General features: G+C 42.7%; 1 protein-coding gene across 2 annotated transcripts in view; it reads left to right on the top strand.

The window, feature by feature from the left end:
* pappa2 (pappalysin 2) overlaps nt 1–21,239 on the top strand; it is a 312,855-nt gene that overhangs the window by 174,827 nt on the left and 116,789 nt on the right. For both annotated transcript variants that reach the window (XM_060931153.1, XM_060931162.1), the window contains exon 15: nt 4,735–4,897. In XM_060931153.1, the coding sequence (XP_060787136.1) occupies nt 4,735–4,897 (163 nt within the window). The remainder of the gene's footprint in view (nt 1–4,734; nt 4,898–21,239) is intronic.

Below are 21,239 nucleotides of genomic sequence, written 5' to 3' on the forward strand. Positions count from 1 at the left end.
TGTGTGCACTGCGGATGCAGAGTAAATACTGACTTCTTAAGGTTATAATACTAAATTTATAACTTGTGTGAATTATTGAACTTTGTCAACTTTCCCATGGATGGCATATTCTCCAAATCCCTGATGGAGTTGATGGCAAAATTGTTTGGTAACAGAGAATCTTTGACAAGCACTTGCATGCACTATAAATATTGCTGGCAAATCATTATATTCTTCTGACACTGCCTTGCCACAACAAGGACTGTGAAGTAAGCAACAGGTATTAATTGCTGACCTCACTGAAAGAGAAGCTCCTTTGCTGTGTTGCAGTGGCAGGACCAAAAATGGGCAGTTATTCTCAGCAGAGCTTGGGTGTATGATGATCAGAGTATAGGAGTGTGGCTCAGCAGCAATGGTGAATGCTCTGCAGACTGATATTAAGACTGATATTAAAGCTGAAGCTGGATTTTGCTGATCAAATGTGTCACACAGTTTGTGGTATAATCGTCCATGAGTGGCTATCCCCCAATGTACTAACTCCATTAAACAGCATACTCATGCATACTCAAAACCATATTGAGATTGCAACCTGAGAAAAGGGAACTTATACTGGCTTCAGTGGCATATGAATAATTACTAAGTTTGAGATTAAAGCTGCCAATACAGACACTAACTGTGGTATGGTCTGATGAAACCAAGCATATAAATCCAACACAATTACTGCATATACTAAAATGCTTGAAATCTCTAGCTTGGACTGATTGAAATGCATTGCGACTGTCAGTACAGATTTGTTTAGCTTGTGAACTCAAATAACGGTTCATGAACAAAACATATCTGATCATCAACATTATTCCTATAAAATAGGGTTTAAGAAACCTCAAAACTGGATAGTGTTATGTAGTCCAAAGCAACAAAACTGTCTTGTCAACTCAGTGTGTGACCATGCATTACTCAAAGCCCAAGTGTGTGTGTGTGTGTGTGTGTGTGTGTGTGAAATACTGGGCTTAAACCCTTTATATTGCACTGTGAACGATATTTTGGAGTTTGCGCAGAGTAGATTGGAAGTGTCTCTTTCTGGGCCTGCCACAAAATTATGCATGACAATGTTGTTTGAACAACAGAGACAGATGGATAGTTTCTTGACAGGAATGCATGAAGTAGACAAAACCTTTCCTAAAGGTGTAAAATCTTCACATAGAATCGTGGCCCCACTGTGGGAAAGGTCAAATAAACCAATGCAAGACACAGATATACACTATATGGCCAAAAGTATGTAGACACCTCATATCACACCCATATGTGCTTGTTGAACATCTCATTCCAAAATGGGCAATAATATATGGAGTTGGTCCTCTTGCCACAATGGTCTCAATTTGTCTGGGAAGGCTTTCCACTAGATTTTGAAAATGGCTGTGGTGGTTTATGCCTATTTGGTCATTTGCACACCTGTGTTGGAAAAAAGGCTAATTCATCCCAGTGATGTTCAGTGGGGTTGAGGTCACAGCTCTGTGCAGGCCACTCGACTTCATCCACACCAACCTTGGAAACCATGTCTTTATTGACCTCCTTTTATGCACAGGGGTATTATTAAGTTGGAACAGATTTGGGCTTGGTCCCTAAAGGGAAATAATAAAACTACAACATAACAAACATTCTAGACAATTGTGTGCTCCCAACTTTGTGGCAACAGACTGGGGAAGAGCTTCATAAGAGTGTGATTATCAGGTGTCCACATGCTTTTGGCCATATTGTGTAATTTAGCATTTTTGCTGACCATCATTATGGCCAGATGAGTCGGTGAGATGTGTGCATTATCAGTCGTGCACAGTGTTGGAGAACCCAGCATTCCTACAAAAGACAATAACAAAAAACAATGTTCCCAGGTCAGTCATATTGGTGAGTGCTCTCAACCACGATATGAAAATGACAGCCAGTTGGCAAGTCACTGAATAGTGGTATTTTATGCAGGCTAGTACATTGAGTAAAGGAAGTTATTGAGTATACTTGAATGCACATCAAGAGACAATTTCTTCCATGAAATGCCCTTGGTATTTTGCTATGGCTACATCTTGGGTGGCACTGACAGGAGTGTATCTTTTAACAGTTTAAGAAGCAGATATTAAAGAAGTGGCAACATGTAGTTCACCAATTACCATTTTTGCAGATGTTTTACAGATGTAGCTTCATTGCAGTCCACATGCTCTGTGATGAGTTACAGTGATTCCTGCTCTCAGTTGAGCAGTATCATTATTTTGAGTGATTTTTATCTTCAACAAAGGCAGTATCAGCACTTGAGTGACTCTCATTCTCAAAAAAAGTATGCTATTGTCACTGTTTGAGTGCTTTCTGTTATTTGTCTGGTGGGCTGGTGTTATGAACCCTTACAACTTTGATATGTAGTCTCCACTAATACAGAAGGAAACTGTCCTGATGGTCCAGAATGAAAGAAAGTACAAGCTCCATTTCCAGAAAAGTTGGGGTGTTTTCCAAAATGTAATAAAAACAAAAATATGTGATTTGTTAATTGACAAGAACCTTTATTTAACTGACAAAAGTACAAAGAAAATATTTTCAATAGTTTTACTGACCAACTTAAATGTATTTTTTAAATATAAAATAAATTAGAATTTGATGCCTGCAATGCACTCAAAAAAAAAGTTGGGACAGAGGCAAAATAACACTGAAAAGTTTATAGGCTATTCAAGTAACACCATTTTGGAAGATTCCACAATAAGCAGGTTAATTGGTAACAGGTGAGGGTATAATGGTTGGGTATAAAAGGAGCATGCACCAAAGGCTCAGACTTTGTGGATTGTTAGTCAATTCAAAAAGACCATTTCTCAATGCAAGATTGCAGAGAATTTAGGGCTTTCAAAATCTACAGTACATAATATTGTGAAAATATTTCAGGAAATTCTGAGACATCTCAGTGCATAAAGGGCAAAGTTGGAAACCACTGTTGAGTGTGCATGACCTTGGAGCCCTCACACGGCACTGCCTGAGAAACCGTCACTCTAATGTGACAAATATAGCCACATGGGCCTGGGAATAATTCGGAAAAACCACTGCCACTTAACACAGTCCGCTGCTGCCTCCAGAAATGCAACTTGAAACTGGATTTCACAAGGAGGAAGCCATTCATCGATTATCTGCAGAAATGCCACCAACTTCTCTGACTGCAAACATCACCAATGGACAGAAAGAAAGTGGAAACGTGCTGTGGTCAGATGAGTCCAGATTTCAGCTTGTTTTTAAGAAAACCAGACATTTAAGTTCTCTGTGCCAACACTGAAAAAAATGGCCTGTTAAATTCTCATCTCATTATCTCTAGCCGCTTTATCCTTCTACAGGGTCGCAGGCAAGCTGGAGCCTATCCCAGCTGACTACGGGCGAAAGGCGGGGTACACCCTGGACAAGTCGCCAGGTCATCACAGGGCTGACACATAGACACAGACAACCATTCACATTCACACCTACGGTCAATTTAGAGTCACCAGTTAACCTAACCTGCATGTCTTTGGACTGTGGGGGAAACCGGAGCACCCGGAGGAAACCCACACGGACACGGGGAGAACATGCAAACTCCGCACAGAAAGGCCCTCGCCGGCCCCGGGGCTCGAACCCAGGACCTTCTTGCTGTGAGGCGACAGCGCTAACCACTACACCACCGTGCCGCCCGCCTGTTAAATTAAGACAAAAAAATCTTGTACATTGGTTGCACTTATTAAAATCATATCCACTAAGACCAATTAAGTCATGTTCTGTTTGACTGAACATGACTTAATTGGTCTTAGTGGATATGATTTTAATAAGTACAACCGATGTACAAGATTTTTTTGTGTTAATTTAACAGGCCATTTTTTCAGTGAAAGGTGAACACAACCATCTAGTTTATCAGAGAAAGGTGAAAAATCCAGCACCTGTGATAGTATGGGGGGTATCAGTGCCCACAGCATGGGTGAGTTGCATGTGTGTGAAGTTACCATTGATATATTGGGGCATATATTGGGATTTTAGAGAGACACATGTTGCCATCAAGGTGATGTGTCTTCCCACCAAGTCCATGCTTATTAAAGCAGGACAATGCCAGGCCTCATTCTGCATGGGCTATGACAGCATGGCTTTGTAGACACAGAGTGCATGTGCTTGACTGGCCTGCTTTCCAGTTCAGATCTGTTTCCTATTGAGAATATGAGGCGCATCATGAAGAGAGGAATCAGACAATGGCGACCATGGACTGTTGAGCAGCTGAAGTCTTGTATCAAGCAAGAATGGACAAAAATTCCAATTGCAAAACTGCAGCAATTAGTATTCTCAGATCCCATATGATTAAGATGTATTATTAAAAGGAAAGGTAATGTAATACAATGGTAATAATGCCTCTGTGCCAACTTTTTTTGAGTGTGTTACAGGCATTAAATTATAACTTCATTTATATTTACAAAATACAATTAAGCTGGTCAGTAAAACAATTGAAAATATTTTCTTTGTACTTTTGTCAGTTAAATAAAGTTTCACATGAATTAACAAATCACAGATTATTGTTTTAACTGTATTTTAGAAAATATCCTAACTTTTCTGGAAATGGGGTTTGTAGTATCATCCTATGCACATGTTACATATCTAAACATGTTTTTATTATTAAGTATCACATTAGTTAGAGCTTACAAATAGCTTGTATAAGTAACTGTTTAGGGACATCCACAGGACTGAAATATAGAATCCTTAAATCCTTGTACATGTATTTACTAGGTGTGTACACAGGCCATGCACTGTGGACTCCTGCAGTGCTGTGAAAGTAGAGCATGCTTCAGTTAGCTGCACCCCCATTCTGGACCCCACACACTGCTCTATTACCTGCCATCGAGGGTACACAATGCACCTGCTCAATGGCCTGGGCTTACATCCTCAACAGGTACAGAGACTGCTTTTATAATGATGATAAACTTTACATTTTTAATGTATTAATTACTTTTTTGTATGTTTTCAAATTTAAAAATCAGCTGAAATAAATCTATGTATTATATAAATTGGAATGTCAAAGTAAATAAAATACTGGTAATAAAATGTAGACACATGTAATTTCCAATGAATGAATGAATGTTTCAGGTTGTATAGTAAGCCTGAGTTGATTGATGAATTTGTGGTTGCAGGTAAGTTTAGTGTTGGGGCTTAAAAAAAAAAGGCTCATCATTTTTGTGATTTATACTTTGTACATGTATAAGTCCTGCTTTTCTCGCTCTCTTTCAGGCTCTCGCTAATGAATATGTTAATTCCATTTTCAGGGCAACAGGCTGTTGTATGCTGGCAAATTCAGTGTTTTCTCATTATGATATGAAACGGTTTGTACATATCCCTTATGCACAGTGAATAATATTTTTGCAAAGACTTTCCACAAATTATTTAAAACTTTTCTCAAGGATGCAAATGGTCTCAAAACTCCATGCAAAATAATGGTCCAGCAGTGGAGTTTGGACTTGGTGCTAAGCAGTTTGTGCAACTTGGCAACTGAACCAACAGAACATGTACATATAAAGTATCGTTTGCATTTGAAGGTCCTTTTTGCTGGCCATCACTTCAGGTAGACAGGTCAGAGAATTATGTGCAAGTGGTCAGAACAGTTTATCCTACTGGGTAAAGGATGTGATTGTGCAAGCATACTTGAACCAAGGTCAAGAGGCACTTTGATCTGACTTAAATGCTATTTAATGTTCACTATGGCTCCCTTCTGAGCTACATTAAGAGGAGTGTCACTTTTGGACATTTATACCTTTCTTTGCATGTGGCAACATGGAGCTCACCAGATTTGTACCTTTACAAGATTTTAAAGATTGAATTATACTTCATAGCAGACCATGTGCTCTGTGGTGAGTTATAGTGCTTCCAAATCCTCAGTAGAGTGCAGGATGTGCACCTTCAATTAAATTCAATTACATTTTATTTATATAATACTTTGGACATTGTCACAAAGCAGCTTTACAGAAAGCCAGATATGGATTTAGATTTAGATCCCTAATGAGTAATCCAGATGTGATGATGGCAAACAAAATCTCCCTGAGACAACATGAGCATGAAACCTTGAGAGGAACCAGAGTGAAAAAGAAACCCATCCTCATCTGGGTGCTACCAGATAGTGTGGTTGAGCCTATAACACTCTTATGGTTCAGGGGAAATGAAGAGATGGTAACGACAACTCAAAGGTGCCTTGGGTTGCTCAGCTCTCTCTCTAGTTACCAGCTTCTCTCTGCAAGAACACAGAAGACATAAATAAATTAGACATAAGTGAAAATCATCACACATTACCAGCTGGTTCAACCTGCCTCCTCTTCGTCCACAGTTGATGCTTGACCACTCCCCTGCTGCTACAGAAACCAACTGCCCCACTCAGTTTGGATGGCCATCTGGCTTGCAGCTGAAAGCCCCCACACAAAACTGCATTTTACCTGGGTGAAAGCCTGTTCACCTAGCTCTGTCCACTGGACTGGATCCAGTACTCCTTTTTTAGTGAGGTCAGTCAGTGGGCTGGTGATGTCCATAAAATTAAGTACAAACCTTTTATAATAGCCAACCACCCCCAAGAACTACCTCACCCTATTTTTAGCCTTGAGTCTTGGGCATGCTCATCAATTTGGGGACACATTTGCCTGTGACCCAAGTGGAAGCCCAGATATCATACTTCCGCCTGCCCAATTGCACACTTCTTTGGATTTGCCGTGAGTCCTGCCCATCTCAAGGATCTCAGGACAGATGTTGTAAATGGTGCTGCCAGTCATTACTATGAATGATATCTATATAGGCATTGGCATATGCACTGTGCGGGCCAAGGATTCTTTTCCATGAGACACTGAAACTTCACTGGGGCTCCAAACAACCCAAATGGCAGGGTTGCTATTTGGGTTGTTTGGAGCCCCAGTGAAGTTTCAGACAGACAGGCGTAACCCAAATGGAGTGGAAACTGCTATTTTTTTTTCTCATGATATTGGAGTCAAGGATATCCAGTGTTGAATAAAAGCAAGCTGCAGTTAACTGATCAAGCAGGTTATCAATGCAAGGCATTGGATATGCATACAATTTAGACACCATGTTCATCTCATCTCATTATCTCTAGCCGCTTTATCCTGTTCTACAGGGTCGCAGGCAAGCTGGAGCCTATCCCAGCTGACTACGGGCGAAAGGCGGGGTACACCCTGGACAAGTCGCCAGGTCATCACAGGGCTGACACATAGACACAGACAACCATTCACACTCACATTCACACCTACGGTCAATTTAGAGTCACCAGTTAACCTAACCTGCATGCCTTTGGACTGTGGGGGAAACCGGAGCACCCAGAGGAAACCCACGCGGACACGGGGAGAACATGCAAACTCCACACAGAAAGGCCCTCGCCGGCCACGGGGCTCGAACCCGGACCTTCTTGCTGTGAGGCGACAGTGCTAACCACTACACCACCGTGCCGCCCTAGACACCATGTTGATGCACAAAAACAGATTGACCCATCAGTCTTGGGTGCACCAGGACCACCAGGCTGTTCCAGTCAGTGTAACACTCCTCGATTACCCCCATATCAAGCATGGCCTCAAGTTCATCCCAAACCACATTTTTCTTGTGTTCAGGTAAATCTTATGGGTAGCTATGGACAACCATACATAGAGGAGTCAGAATATGGAGCTCGGTAAGGTTGTTGTGACCAGGTAGAGGAAAAAACACTAAGCAAATTTCTCCTGCAACCTGGCAACCTGTTCTCTCTGGGATGACAAGAGGTAGTCTCCACAAGGGACGGGGGTCAATTTGGTGACATTTTTTAGACTTGCCTCCAGTCTCAGCTCCTCCCTCTCAGGAACCACCATTGCCAGAGCCACAGGGACATCCTCTCTCCATGGTATTTTTGAAGTGCATTGCCTCTATCAGTTCACCTAACCTCATTGTCAAACTCTCTGAATCTCTGCGTAACCTCAGAGAGCCTTTGCCACTTCATGAGCAATTTAGAGTTCAATGTGGGAAGAAATACAAGCACTTTATCTCCTGGTGCAAATTCCTGCAGTCAAGTGACACTATTATACAGCCAGGCTTGCTGTTCCTGCATATGTAGTAAGTGCTCCTGTATTACTTGACTTAAAGTGTAGAGTTTTGCTCTCAGGCCAAGAATCTACTGAATTTCATTTTTACTATTCGAAGATTTCTCCTCTCACACCATGAGGCACCATGTCATGGAATGGGCAGTAGACAGATGTAAGTGCAGGAAGATTTATTAGAAAATACTCTGGCAAGCAGTTCCAAAACATTGTGCAAAATCACCAGTCAAGCAAGGCACAGACAGGATATCAGTGGCAAGATCCAAGGCAAAGTCCAAAAACACAAACATGAGTCAAAACCAGGAAAGCAATGCAATAAACAAAGGTTTGCTAATGTCAGATGCAGGGCACAGAGCATATTCTATACAAAGTCTCTGTGTTACTGTGAGTCCTTTTAAGTGCGCTTTGTGATTGTGCTCTAATCAGGAATAGGTGTAGGACACTTATTTCAAATAAACTTGAGCATGACACTGCATGCAAGTAGCAGTCCACAGCATGTGCTGTACATTCCAAGCACCAACACATGCGGACATGATGCCATACAATAATTCAAATAGGGAGAACCCTATGGAGGCTTGCAGGATTTCTTTTAATGCAGATAATGGAGGCTTGAACCACTTATCACAATTCTTAGCATCATCATGAATGAACTTACAAATCATACTTTTAAGCTTTTGATTAAACCTTTTGAACAGTCCTGCAGATGGTAAACACTGGTCTTGGTAGTCCGTTGGTCCAAGAATGACGTAGTCTGTGCATTCAGTGATAAGGGTGCATGTGGCTCCGCAGCCCGAAGCTGGAAGTGCACAGGTGCCCACAGGTGTCACAGTGGTGTTCTGAAGTTTGGACTGAGGTGGATGCGGCTTTGTGATGTCTGTCCCTTGCAGCAGTGAGACCTTGCCATCGGTCCTCTTCGAAGGCAGCTGTTGCTCTGGAAGTGAGCAACCTCCAGGCTTTCCTGACTGTGGTGAAGGCTTCAAGTTCTCGTGGTTGGATGTCACACCATTTGAGGTTGCTCTTCAGGGTGTCTTTGTACTGCAGTTTGGGCCTTCCCTGTCTGTGTGAGCCCTCCTTGAGCTCCCTGTACATCAGTTGTTGGGGGATGCGGTTGTCGTTCATTCTGATGATGTGACCAGTCCAGCATAGCTGAACCTTCAATAGCATTGACTCGATGCTTATTGAGTCAGCTTTATCCAGCACCTCTTGGTTCATAACTCTGTCTTGCCAGCATATGCCGATGATCGTGTGCAGCAACCTTGTGTGAAACTGTTCCAGCTGCTTAATGTGCTGTTGGTAGACGGTCCATGTTTCACATCTGTACAGGAGTGAAGAAAGGACTACAGCCTTCTAGATTTTGAGCTTGGTGGACAGTCTTATGCCCTTTTGCTGGAGAGCCTTCACTCTCAGTCTTGCAAGTGTTTGGCTAGCTTTCTGGATCCTAGATGTGATCTCCTTATCTAGTGATCCATCTGCAAAGATTGTACTGCCCAGGTACTTGAAGCTTTCCACACATTTCAGTTTGTCTCCGTCAATGGTGATGGATTGGGGCAGCTTGAACCAGGACCTCCGTCTTTACTAGACTGATTGTCAATCTGAACAGCCTGGATGCTTCAGCAAAGCGGTCGACAATGGTCTGCAGGTGATTCTCCTTGTGTGCCAGGAGGGCACAGTCATCCACAAAGAAGGCTTCAAGGATGAGTTTCTCCATGGTCTTGGTTCGAACAGAGAGACGATGAAGGTCGAAGACAGATCCATCTGAGCGATATTTGATGTACACGCCCAGGTCAAGATCTTTCACAGTGTGGCATATGACCTGTGAGAAGAACAAATTCAACAACACGGGGGTGAGGACACAGCCCTGTTTCACTTCATTTGAGATGTTAAAGTTGCTTGTGTAGTCACCATTAGAGAGGACTTGTCCAATCATGTTGTCATGTAAGAGCCATATCAGTGTGGTGAATTTGCGTGGGCAGCCCAGCTTCATGAGGATGGTCCACAAAGTTTCCTTGTTGACCATATCAAATGCTTTCATCAAGTCTATGAACACTGCATATATGTCTATCTGTTGCTCAATGCATTTCTCCTGGATCTAACGCACAGTGAACACCATGTTTATGGTACTGTGGCCAGGGCGGAATCCACACTAAGCTTCAGGCAGATTGCAGTCAGAGATGTTGGTGATGAGCCTGTTGAGGATGCGAGCCAGGATCTTTCTAGCAGTGGAGAGTAGTGAGATTCCTCTATAGTTGCCGCAGCATGACTTCTCTCCTTTGTTCTTGATTAGTGCCACTATAGTGGTATCCTGGAGGTCTGACGGCATGCCTTCTTCCTCCCAGATGGTTGAGAGGACGTTGTGGAATGCTTTGAAGGCTGAGGTTCCAAGTACTTTGTACAGTTCTGTAGGAATTTCATCCTTTCCAGGTGCTTTACCACAGTTCATCTACTTTATGGCAGTGCTGACCTCATCCTCACTGGTGGGAGGTCAAGATCCTCCTGTGTTGGCTTCTGGGGGATCTGTTGTAAAGCAGCCTGGTTGACAGTAGAAGGCCAGTTGAGAAATTGGCAGAAGTGTTCCTGCCATGTTGCACTGATTCCCTCCTTGTCCTTGATGATGGTGGAGCCATCAGCAAAGAGCAGAGGGGCTGTTCCTCCCCTTGAAGGGCCAAACATGGTTTGATGGCACTGAACAGCATCTTGCAGTTGTTGGTGTCTGTGTAGAGCTGCACTTCATCAGTCTTCTTCTCCAACCATCGATCTTGCATAGCATGGAGTTCTCTTTGGGCTCTGGCCTGACAATCCTTGAATCTGTCACATCGTGAGGAGCAGTTACAGTGGTGCTTGAAAGTTTGTGAACCCTTTAGAATTTTCTATATTTCTGCATAAAGAGGACCTAAAACATGTGAGTGGCAAAAGTATGTGAACCTTTGCTTTCAGTATCTGGTGTGACCCCCTTGTGCAGCAATAACTGAAACTAAACATTTCTTGTAACTGTTGATCAGTCCTGCACACACACCTTTAACTACTAATACTTTTAACTTTCAGAGGTATATCCCTATGAGTTTTTGCCCAATTTTAAATGCTTAGGTTTAATAATCAATAAAAGTGCCCATTTCAAATTGATACAGTGGTGCTTGAAAGTTTGTGAACCCTTTAGTACTTTCTGTATTTCTCCATAAAGATGACCTAAAACATCATCAGATTTTCACACAAGTCCTAAATGTAGATAAAGAGAACCCAGTTAAACAAATGAGACAAAAATATTATACTTGGTTTGGTATGTATTTATTTATTTATTTATTGAGGAAAATGATCCAATATTATATATCGGTGAGTGGCAAAAGTATGTGAACCTCTAGGATTAGCAGTTAAGTTGAAGGTGAAATTAGAGTCAGGTGTTTTCAATCAATGGGATGGCAATCAGGTGTGAGTGGGCACCCTGTTTTATTTAAAGAACAGGGATCTATCAAAGTCTGATCTTCACAACAGATGTTTGTGGAAGTGTATCATGGCACAAACAAAGAGATTTCTGAGGACCTCAGAAAAAGTGTTGTTGATGCTCATCAGGCTGGAAAAGGTTAAAAAACCATCTCTAAAGAGTTTGGACTCCACTAATCCACAGTCAGACAGATTGCGTACAAATGGAGGAAATTCAAGACCATTGTTACCCTCCCTAGGAGTGGTCGTGTAATAGTCGGTGAGGTCACAAAGGACCCCAGGGTAACTTCTAAGCAACTGAAGGCCTTTCTCACATTGGCTAATTTTAATGTTCATGAGTCCATCATCAGGAGAACACTGAACAACAGTGGTCTGCATGGCAGGGTTACAAGGAGAAAGCCACTGCTCTCCAAAAAGAACATTGCTGCTCATCTGCAGTTTGCTAAAGATCATGTGGACAAGCCAGAAGGCTATTGGAAAAATGTTTTGTGGACGGATGAGACCAAAATAGAACTTTTTAGTTTAACTGAGAAGTGTTATGTTTGGAGAAAGGAAAACACTGCATTCCAGCATAAGAATCTTATCCTATCTGTGAAACATGGTGGTGGTAGTGTCATGGTTTGGGTCTGTTTGCTGCATCTGGGCCAGGACGGCTTGCCATCATTGATGGAACAATGAATTCTGAATTATACCAGCAAATTCTATAAGAAAATGTCAGGACATCTGTCCATGAACTGAATCTCAAAAGAAGGTGGGTCATGCAGCAAGACAACAACCCAAAGCACACAAGTCATTCTACCAACAAATGGTTAAAGAAGAATAAAGTTAATGTTTTGGAATGGCCAAGTCAAAGTCCTGACCTTAATCCAATCGAAATGTTGTGGAAGGACCTGAAGCAAGCAGTTCATGTGAGGAAACCCACCAACATCCCAGAGTTGAAGCTGTTCTGTATGGAGGAATGGGCTAAAATTCCTCCAAGCTGGTGTGCAGGACTGATCAACAGTTACAGGAAATGTTTAGTTTCAGTTATTGCTGCACAAGGGGGTCACACCAGATACTGAAAGCAAAGGTTCATATACTTTTGCCACTCACAGATATGTAATATTGGATAAATTTCCTCAATAAATAAATGACCAAGTATAATATTTTTGTCTCATTTGTTTAACTGGGATCGCTTTATCTACTTTTAGGACTTGTGTGAAAATCTGATGATGTTTTAGGTCATTTTTATGCAGAAATGTAGAAAATTCTAAAGGGTTCACAAACTTTCAAGCACCACTGTAAGATGGTTCTGCCAGTCAATGTAGTCCTTTCTCTTCTCATCCAGCAGTGCTTGCATGGCCTTGTCATTTTTGTCAAACCAGTCTTGATGGAGCCTCTTCTTTGGGCCTAGTACTGTCTTGCCTATCTCTGTGACCATTTCTTTAACTGGTTCCATTTCTCCTCTGGTCCACCAGTTAGCCATCCTGTTGCCTCGAACTTGTCATCAAGACTGGTTTGAAATGCTTACTGGCAACTGGGTGATAGCAGTCTAGCTGTGTTGAAAGCCAGTCTGACAAGCTTTGGGTGTTTGCAGTGGTAAGAGGCTATATGGATATTGAGCTTGGCCACAAGTTGACCACAAGTCTGTGGTCCAGCCAGAAATCAGCACCATGCATTACCCTGGTGATAAGGACGTTGCCATTGTCATGTTGGTGGGTACTGATTAAGTCGATGAAATGCCACTGTTTGGATCGTGGGTGCATCCATGTGGTCTTGTACTTGTTGGGCTGCCTGAACATTGTGTTAGTTATTAGCAGTCCATACTCATCACATTTGCTCAGCAGTAGCAGACCATTACTGTTCATCTTTCCAACTGTTTTCCTATCACTCCTCTCCATTGGTCATTGTCTCTGCCAACTCTGGTGTTAAAGTCAGGGCTTTGAACCGGTTCAAGGAACGAAAACGAAAACCAGGAACTTTTTCTATTTCACATGGAACAGAAACAAAACCAGAAACTTTATTATTTTTTATGTTCCGGAACAGAAACGCTTATTAAAAATAATGGTAACCGGTTAATACCGGTTTTTATTTCGTTCCTCAAAGTTTCCGTAGCCTACAAATAAAGTCATTCTTCTCCTGCGCAAGTTTCTATAACCCGCTGGGGTTCACTTCCTGTGTGACGTTCGCTGACTGAATGGAGAGAGCGGGAGGGTGGACTATCACGTCTCCACATCTTAAATAAGAGGTAAATATTGCAGTCTATCATTATTCAAAAACGTCAATTTCAAACACGATATCAATATATTTGTCCATGTTAATGAGAGGCTCGCGAACATTAAATGACGTTAACCTCTGTTAGCCTATCAATGCATACAGGGCTTTCCATTAAGGCTCATACTAGCCAGCCATGACAAATAAGTAGCCAGCCGGGGGGGGGTGTTAAACACAAACTCCGCCGAGTGCACGCGCGCGCACACTACTGCCTCCGCCGAGTACGCGCACGCGCACACCGCATGTCGGGGCCGCGGATCAGCGAAGTCGGCGGGGAATTTGTGGTTATTATCGGTACAAACAGCGTGAATCACAACTTAAATGAGTGTGGTTCAGTTTGACATTGTCAGTCTGTTAGACAAACATTTAATTTTATTAAAATCGAAAATTAATATTTAGAACCTGTTGGCTACAAAAATAAGAGTCATTAAAGTAGCCGGCTGGACTTAATTGTGTGCCGGCTGTATGGCCGGCAGCCGGCGCTTGTGGAAAGCCCTGTATAGGGCCTGACTAGCCTTTGGTAACACACTAAACAAATTATCTTTCATTTTTGGCACTTTTTCTGTTTGTGTAGATGGGAAGACATACTGAGAATCCAAATCGCCAACATTTGAAATCATAATTGTTTTTAATTATTTCTTGTCTTATTTAATGAAGATTGTAATAGAATTAGCCTACATTTGACTTAAGCTGGATGAGATAGAGACATAATTTTATAGCCAGTTGTTAAACAGCTGACAGGGAACGTAATTAACCATTCCGGGAACTAAATTTTTTTGTTCTAACCGGTTCGGGAACGTCTATTTAATGGTGGAACCCAAAACCGGAAACGTTAAAATTCTGTTTCTGTTCGGAACGAACCAATAGGAAAAAAATTCTGGTTCAAAGCCCTGGTTAAAGTCGCCTAACAATATGAGCTTGTCGGAGGCAGGTGTGGCTTGCAGCAGAGCATCCAAGTCAGAGTAAAACTGATCTTTAATCTTCTCTGTGCTCGCCATGGTGGGTGCATAGGTGCTGGTGATGGTGACAAAATGCTTGTTGCTGATAGGGAGGTGGATCTTCATCAGTCTTTCATTGATGCCAGTAGGGAGATCAGGAATGTGCTTCAGAAGGCTGGACTTGATGGCGAATCCAACTCCATGGATTCTGTCCTTGTTGTGGGCTTTACCTTTCCAGAAAAATGTGTATCTGCTGCCTGTTTCTGACACTGATCCTTCTTCAGCAAGTCGACTTTCACTGAGTGCTGAGATGTCGATGTTGTACCTTGACAATTCCTTGGCAATAAGAGCTGTCCTTCTCTGAGGTCTTGAGACATTGCCTCTATCCATAAGGGTACGCATGTTCCATGTCCTGATGATGAGTTTCTTCTGGTATGTTTCTCTATGCACACTGGTATGAATTGATTTAATCACTAATAATTCTTATAGGGTGTGTTCCACAAAAGTAGTGCCCTGATCAGTAAAGATTTCTTTCATAATCCCAACTCTGGAGCAACATAGAACAGTGCCTCCACAACACTGCATGCAAAGATGTGCAGAGGCATCTCATCTCATCTCATTATCTCTAGCCGCTTTATCCTTCTACAGGGTCGCAGGCAAGCTGGAGCCTATCCCAGCTGACTACGGGCGAAAGGCGGGGTACACCCTGGACAAGTCGCCAGGTCATCACAGGGCTGACACATAGACACAGACAACCATTCACACTCATATTCACACCTACGGTCAATTTTAGAGTCACCAGTTAACCTAACCTGCATGTCTTTGGACTGTGGGGGAAACCGGAGCACCCGGAGGAAACCCACGCGGACACGGGGAGAACATGCAAACTCCACACAGAAAGGCCCTCGCCGGCCCCGGGGCTCGAACCCAGGACCTTCTTGCTGTGAGGCGACAGCGCTAACCACTACACCACCGTGCCGCCTGCAGAGGCATGGTTTCTGAATATTATGTTGCATAGTCCACTAAGACTAACAAAAAGCAAAGCCCTCATGCAGTCCAGCCTAATGGCCCAAGGAGATCCATACCAATTCTTTGAAGGGGACCTTGATTCAGGGAATAGAGTGAAATTGTGCTTTTAGGGTGGCCAATGGATTCACCAACTGATATTTGCAGCATACTGCACACTACCTGCAAACAATATTGGCTGGGCATTTGCAGCAAATATGAGTCATGAGATGATTCAGTGTTTTGTCCTGTCCTAAATGCCCAGCAGTGGGATTATGATGAGCTGTATGGAACAGAAGTTCCCGATGGCTCTTCAGAAACAACTTGGTCATCTCTTCTTTGATTTAAGTGTCCTGCAGCAATCAATATAACCTATCTCTAATAATTGAGAAATATGGGTGAGGGAGCACAACATTAGGCTGGATTTTTTCACTATCAATTACAACCCCGATTCCAAAAAAGTTGGGACAATGTACAAATTGTAAATAAAAATGGAATGCAATGATGTGGAAGTTTCAAAGTTCCATATTTTATTCAGAATAGAACATAGATGACATATCAAATGTTTAAACTGAGAAAATATATCATTTAAAGAGAAAAATTAGGTGATTTTAAATTTCATGACAACAACACATCTCAAAAAAGTTGGGACAAGTTTACTACTGTGAGACATCCCCTTTTCTCTTTACAACAGTCTGTAAACGTCTGGGGACTGAGGAGACAAGTTGCTCAAGTTTAGGGATAGGAATGTTAACCTATTCTTGTCTAATGTAGGATTCCAGTTGCTCAACTGTCTTAGGTCTTTTTTGTCATATCTTCCGTTTTATGATGCGCCAAATGTTTTCTATGGGTGAAAGATCTGGACTGCAGGCTGGCCAGTTCAGTACCCGGACCCTTCTTCTACGCAGCCATGATGCTGTAATTGATGCAGTATGTGTTTTGGCATTGTCATGTTGGAAAATGCAAGGTCTTCCCTGAAAGAGACGTTGTCTGGATGGGAGCATATGTTGCTCTAGAACCTGGATATACCTTTCAGCATTGATGGTGTCTTTCCAGATGTGTAAGCTGCCCATGCCACACGCACTAATGCAACCCCATACCATCAGAAATGCAGGCTTCTGAACTGAGCACTGATAACAACTTGGGTTGTCCTTCTCCTCCTTAGTCCGAATGACATGGCGTCCCTGATTTCCATAAAGAACTTCAAATTTTGATTCATCTGACCACAGAACAGTTTTCCACTTTGCCACAGTCCATTTTAAATGAGCCTTGGCCCAGAGAAGACGTCTGTGCTTCTGGATCATGTTTAGATACGGCTTCTTCTTTGAACTATAGAGTTTTAGCTGGCAACAGTGGATGGCACGGTGAATTGTATTCACAGATAATGTTCTCTGGAAATACTCCCGAGCCCATTTTGTGATTTCCAATACAGAAGCATGCCTGTATGTGATGCAGTGCCGTCTAAGGGCCCGAAGATCACGGGCACCCAGTATGGTTTTCCAGCCTTGACCCTTATGCACAGAGATTCTTCCAGATTCTCTGAATCTTTTGATGATATTATGCACTGTAGATGATGATATGTTCAAACTCTTTGCAATTTTACACTGTCGAACTCCTTTCTGATATTGCTCCACTATTTGTCGGCGCAGAATTAGGGGGATTGGTGATCCTCTTCCCATCTTTACTTCTGAGAGCTGCTGACACTCCAAGATGCTCTTTTTATACCCAGTCATGTTAATGACCTATTGCCAGTTGACCTAATGAGTTGCAATTTGGTCCTCCAGCTGCTCCTTTTTTGTACCTTTTAACTTTTCCAGCCTCTTATTGCCCCTGTCCCAACTTTTTTGAGATGTGTTGCTGTCATGAAATTTTAAATGAGCCAGTATTTGGCATGAAATTTCAAAATGTCTCACTTTCGACATTTGATATGTTGTCTATGTTCTATTGTGAATACAATATCAGTTTTTGAGATTTGTAAATTATTGCATTCCATTTTTATTTACAATTTGTACTTTGTCCCAACTTTTTTGGAACCGGGGTTGTACTCTCACTTGATCAAAAGTGTGTTTCAGAGACTCACCATATGACTGTTCCAGAGGGAAATCCCCAAGGGGAATCCATGGGGAATCTGACATGGAGCTGACATCGATGGCCTATGGAATCATCCAATTCCCAGATTTCTGCAACAGTATAATACACTTATGGTTTTGGGGGAAATGAGACAGGAGGAAGGCTTGTGACAACTCAAAGAATAATTTATTTTCTTATTTTATTTTTTACTCACTTTCACTTTTCAACAAGTTTCACTCACTAGCCGCCCCCCCACACACACAAACTGCTGGGTTGCTCATCTCCCTCTCTCTGGTTACTGGCTTCTTTCTGCAAGCACACAAAAGACACACATAAATAAACTGCTGGTACTTAGACTCAGGTGAGAATCATCATGCATTTCCTGCTGGTTCAACCTACATCCTTCTAAGTCTATGTGGAACAAGTGATTATCAGGTGAATGAGGTGCCAGGCAGAAGTACAGTGTCTTGCAAATTTATTCATTCCCCATGGTGTTTGTCCTGTTTTGTAGCATTACAAGCTGGGATTAAAATGGCTTTTTGGGGGGTTGGCACCATTTAATTTACATAACATGCCTACCACTTTAAAGATGCTTTTTTAAAATTTTGACACAAACAATAATTAAGATACAAAAACAGAAATCCGTTTTTCATGTTGCTTGCTAGTAGTGTTGCAGAATCAGGGTCCAACAGGTTGATTTATACAGAGATAATGTGACCGATCATGTGACACTTTGATTGCACACAGGTGGATCTTAATCAACTGATTATGTGACTTATGAAGTTAATTGTTTGGACCAGCTCTTATTTAGGGGTTTCATATGAAAGAAAGGGGGTGAATACCTATGTACTTTCCAGATTTTGGAAATGTGGACATACATTTCACTCATAGGTTGCTATTGTTCTCCCAAGAGATGCCCCTGTGCAAATAAAGCAGCATACCTTCTCTATTCCACTGCATCCATGATGATGGCAAAGTAATCTGTCAGTAATGCAAGCAACAAATGGATGTAAAAGCAGAAGATAAATTATTTAAAGCAAGGTTGGCAGACAAATCCAATTCATAGAGCAAAGGCAATGTCGACAGACAGGCAAAAGTCAGGCGATGCACAAAAAAAGATCACAGGTGAAGACAGAGCATAAACCAAAATACAAAGCTATATCAATAACCAGATAATCATGATAAGGCCTGGTAAAGTCAAGCAGGGGCAGCACGGTGATGCAGTGGATAGTGCTGTCACCTCACAGCAAGAAGCTTCTGGATTCAAGCTCAGCAGCTGATGGGGGCCTTTCTGTGTGGAGTTTGCATATTCTCCCCATGTCGGTGTAGGTTTCCTCCAGATGCTCCAGTTTTCCCCACAGTCCAAAGACATACAGTTAGGTTAACTGGCTACTCTAATTTGCCAATAAGTGTGAATGTGTGTGTGAATGATTGTTTGTCTGGGAAGCTGCGACAGGCCAAGCAAGCCGGCAGTAGATGTAGGCCAAGTTTACATTAGACCGTATCTGTCTCGCTTTCTTCGCGGATGCACTGTCGGTTTACATTAAACCGCCTGGAAACGCCGGGAAACGGGAATCCGCCAGGGTCCACGTATTCAATCCAGATCGTGTCAGCTCCGGTGCTGTGTAAACATTGAGAATACGCGGATACGCTGTACTGAGCTCTAGCTGGCGTTGTCATTGGACAACGTCACTGTGACATCCACCTTCCTGATTCGCTGGCGTTGGTCATGTGACGCAACTGCTGAAAAACGGCGCGGACTTCCGCCTTGTATCACCTTTCATTAAAGAGTATAAAAGTATGAAAATACTGCAAATACTGATGCAAATACTGCCCATTGTGTAGTTATGATTGTCTTTAGGCTTGCCATCCTTCCACTTGCAAGTGGTAAGTGATATGCGCTGGGATCACACACACAGCGGCTCAGTCCCGAATCACAGCTTGTGCACTACACTCGCGTGCTCTGTGAGCTGCGCAAGGCCGGAGTGCGCACCCTCCAGAGGGCACTCGCTGTTCAGGGCGGAGTGATTTGGAGCGCAGGATGCCTGCAGAGCCGAGCGTATCCATGTATTGGTGTTGCTGTGTGCACGCAAATCGTGTATTGGTGTTGCTGTGTGCACACTAATCGTTTTAAAAACGTTAATCTGATGATCCTCTGATACGGTCTAATGTAGTGTGCTCTTGATAAGACACAGACAGCCTCGTAAGAGACAGACAGGCCAATTGGCCTACAGAGAATTAGGATAAAATTTTTTAAAAAGTCAAGCAAGGGAACACTGAGTGAAGAAGGCCAAGTTTACATTAGACCGTATCTGTCTCGTTTTCTTCGCGGATGCACTGTCCGTTCACATTAAAACACCGGGAAACGGGAATCCGCCAGAGCCCACATATTCAATCCAGTTCGTGTCTGGTCCGGTGCTGTGTAAACATTGAGAATACACAGATACGCTGTGCTGAGCTCTAGCTGACGTCGTCATTGGACAACGTCACTGTGACATCCACCTTCCTGATTCGCTGGCGTTGGGATCTCACACACAGCGGCTCAGTCCCGAATCACTGCTCGTGCACTTCACTCGCGCGCTCTGTGAGCTGCGCAGGGCCGGAGTGTGCACCCTCCAGAGGGCACTCGCTGTTCAGGGCGGAGTGATTTAGAGCGCAGGAGGAAGCGCTGAGCCGCACTGAGGTTTATTTACACATTTCAACCTCCTTCAGGCGCTTAAACTCAGTGAGAACATGAACATCACAGCCAGGTGTGTTTATTTGCTGGAGAAGGTGTTCGCTTGCCATCCTTCCACTTGCAAGTGGTGAGTGACTTGCGCATGCCCGATATGCACTGGGATCATGTGACGTGCCGTCTAATTAGTCATGTAATTAGTGTATCCGTGTATTGGCGTTGCTGTGTGCACGCGAATCGTGTATTGGCATTGCTGTGTGTACGCGAATCATTTTAAAAACGTTAATCTGATGATCCGCTGATTCGAAATAATGTAAACAGGGCCGAAGTCCTTAAACAAATAGTGGTAATGAGGCTGTGATTCGGAACAGGTGTGAGTGATGATTAGTACTCAGGAGAGTGGGGCAGTGTGGTTGTCGTAGTCCATGGCAGCCATGTTTGAAGGCCATTGTGAACTCTGGGAATTTGAGTCTTGAGTGTGAGCAGGTGCAGATGTGACAATTGATGTGGTTTTATGCCTTTTCTCTTAGAACAGACATTAAAAAACCCCCAAATTGTTAACAAATAGTAAATACAGTGATGAGCATACGATTAAATTCATGTGTAATACATACACTGGCTAGAGGGCTCTTGGCTGTACTTCCTGCAATGTTTTTGACATTTACAAGTGAAGCATTATATACACTAATTGTTACAACCACTGACAGGTGAAGTGAATAATATTGATTATCTCATTACAGTGGCAAATGCAAAGAAATGGGATATATTAGGCAGCAAGTGAACAATCAGTTCTCAAACTTGATGCTC

Source organism: Neoarius graeffei, chromosome 1 (assembly GCF_027579695.1).
Source record: "Neoarius graeffei isolate fNeoGra1 chromosome 1, fNeoGra1.pri, whole genome shotgun sequence".
NCBI lineage: Eukaryota > Metazoa > Chordata > Actinopteri > Siluriformes > Ariidae > Neoarius > Neoarius graeffei.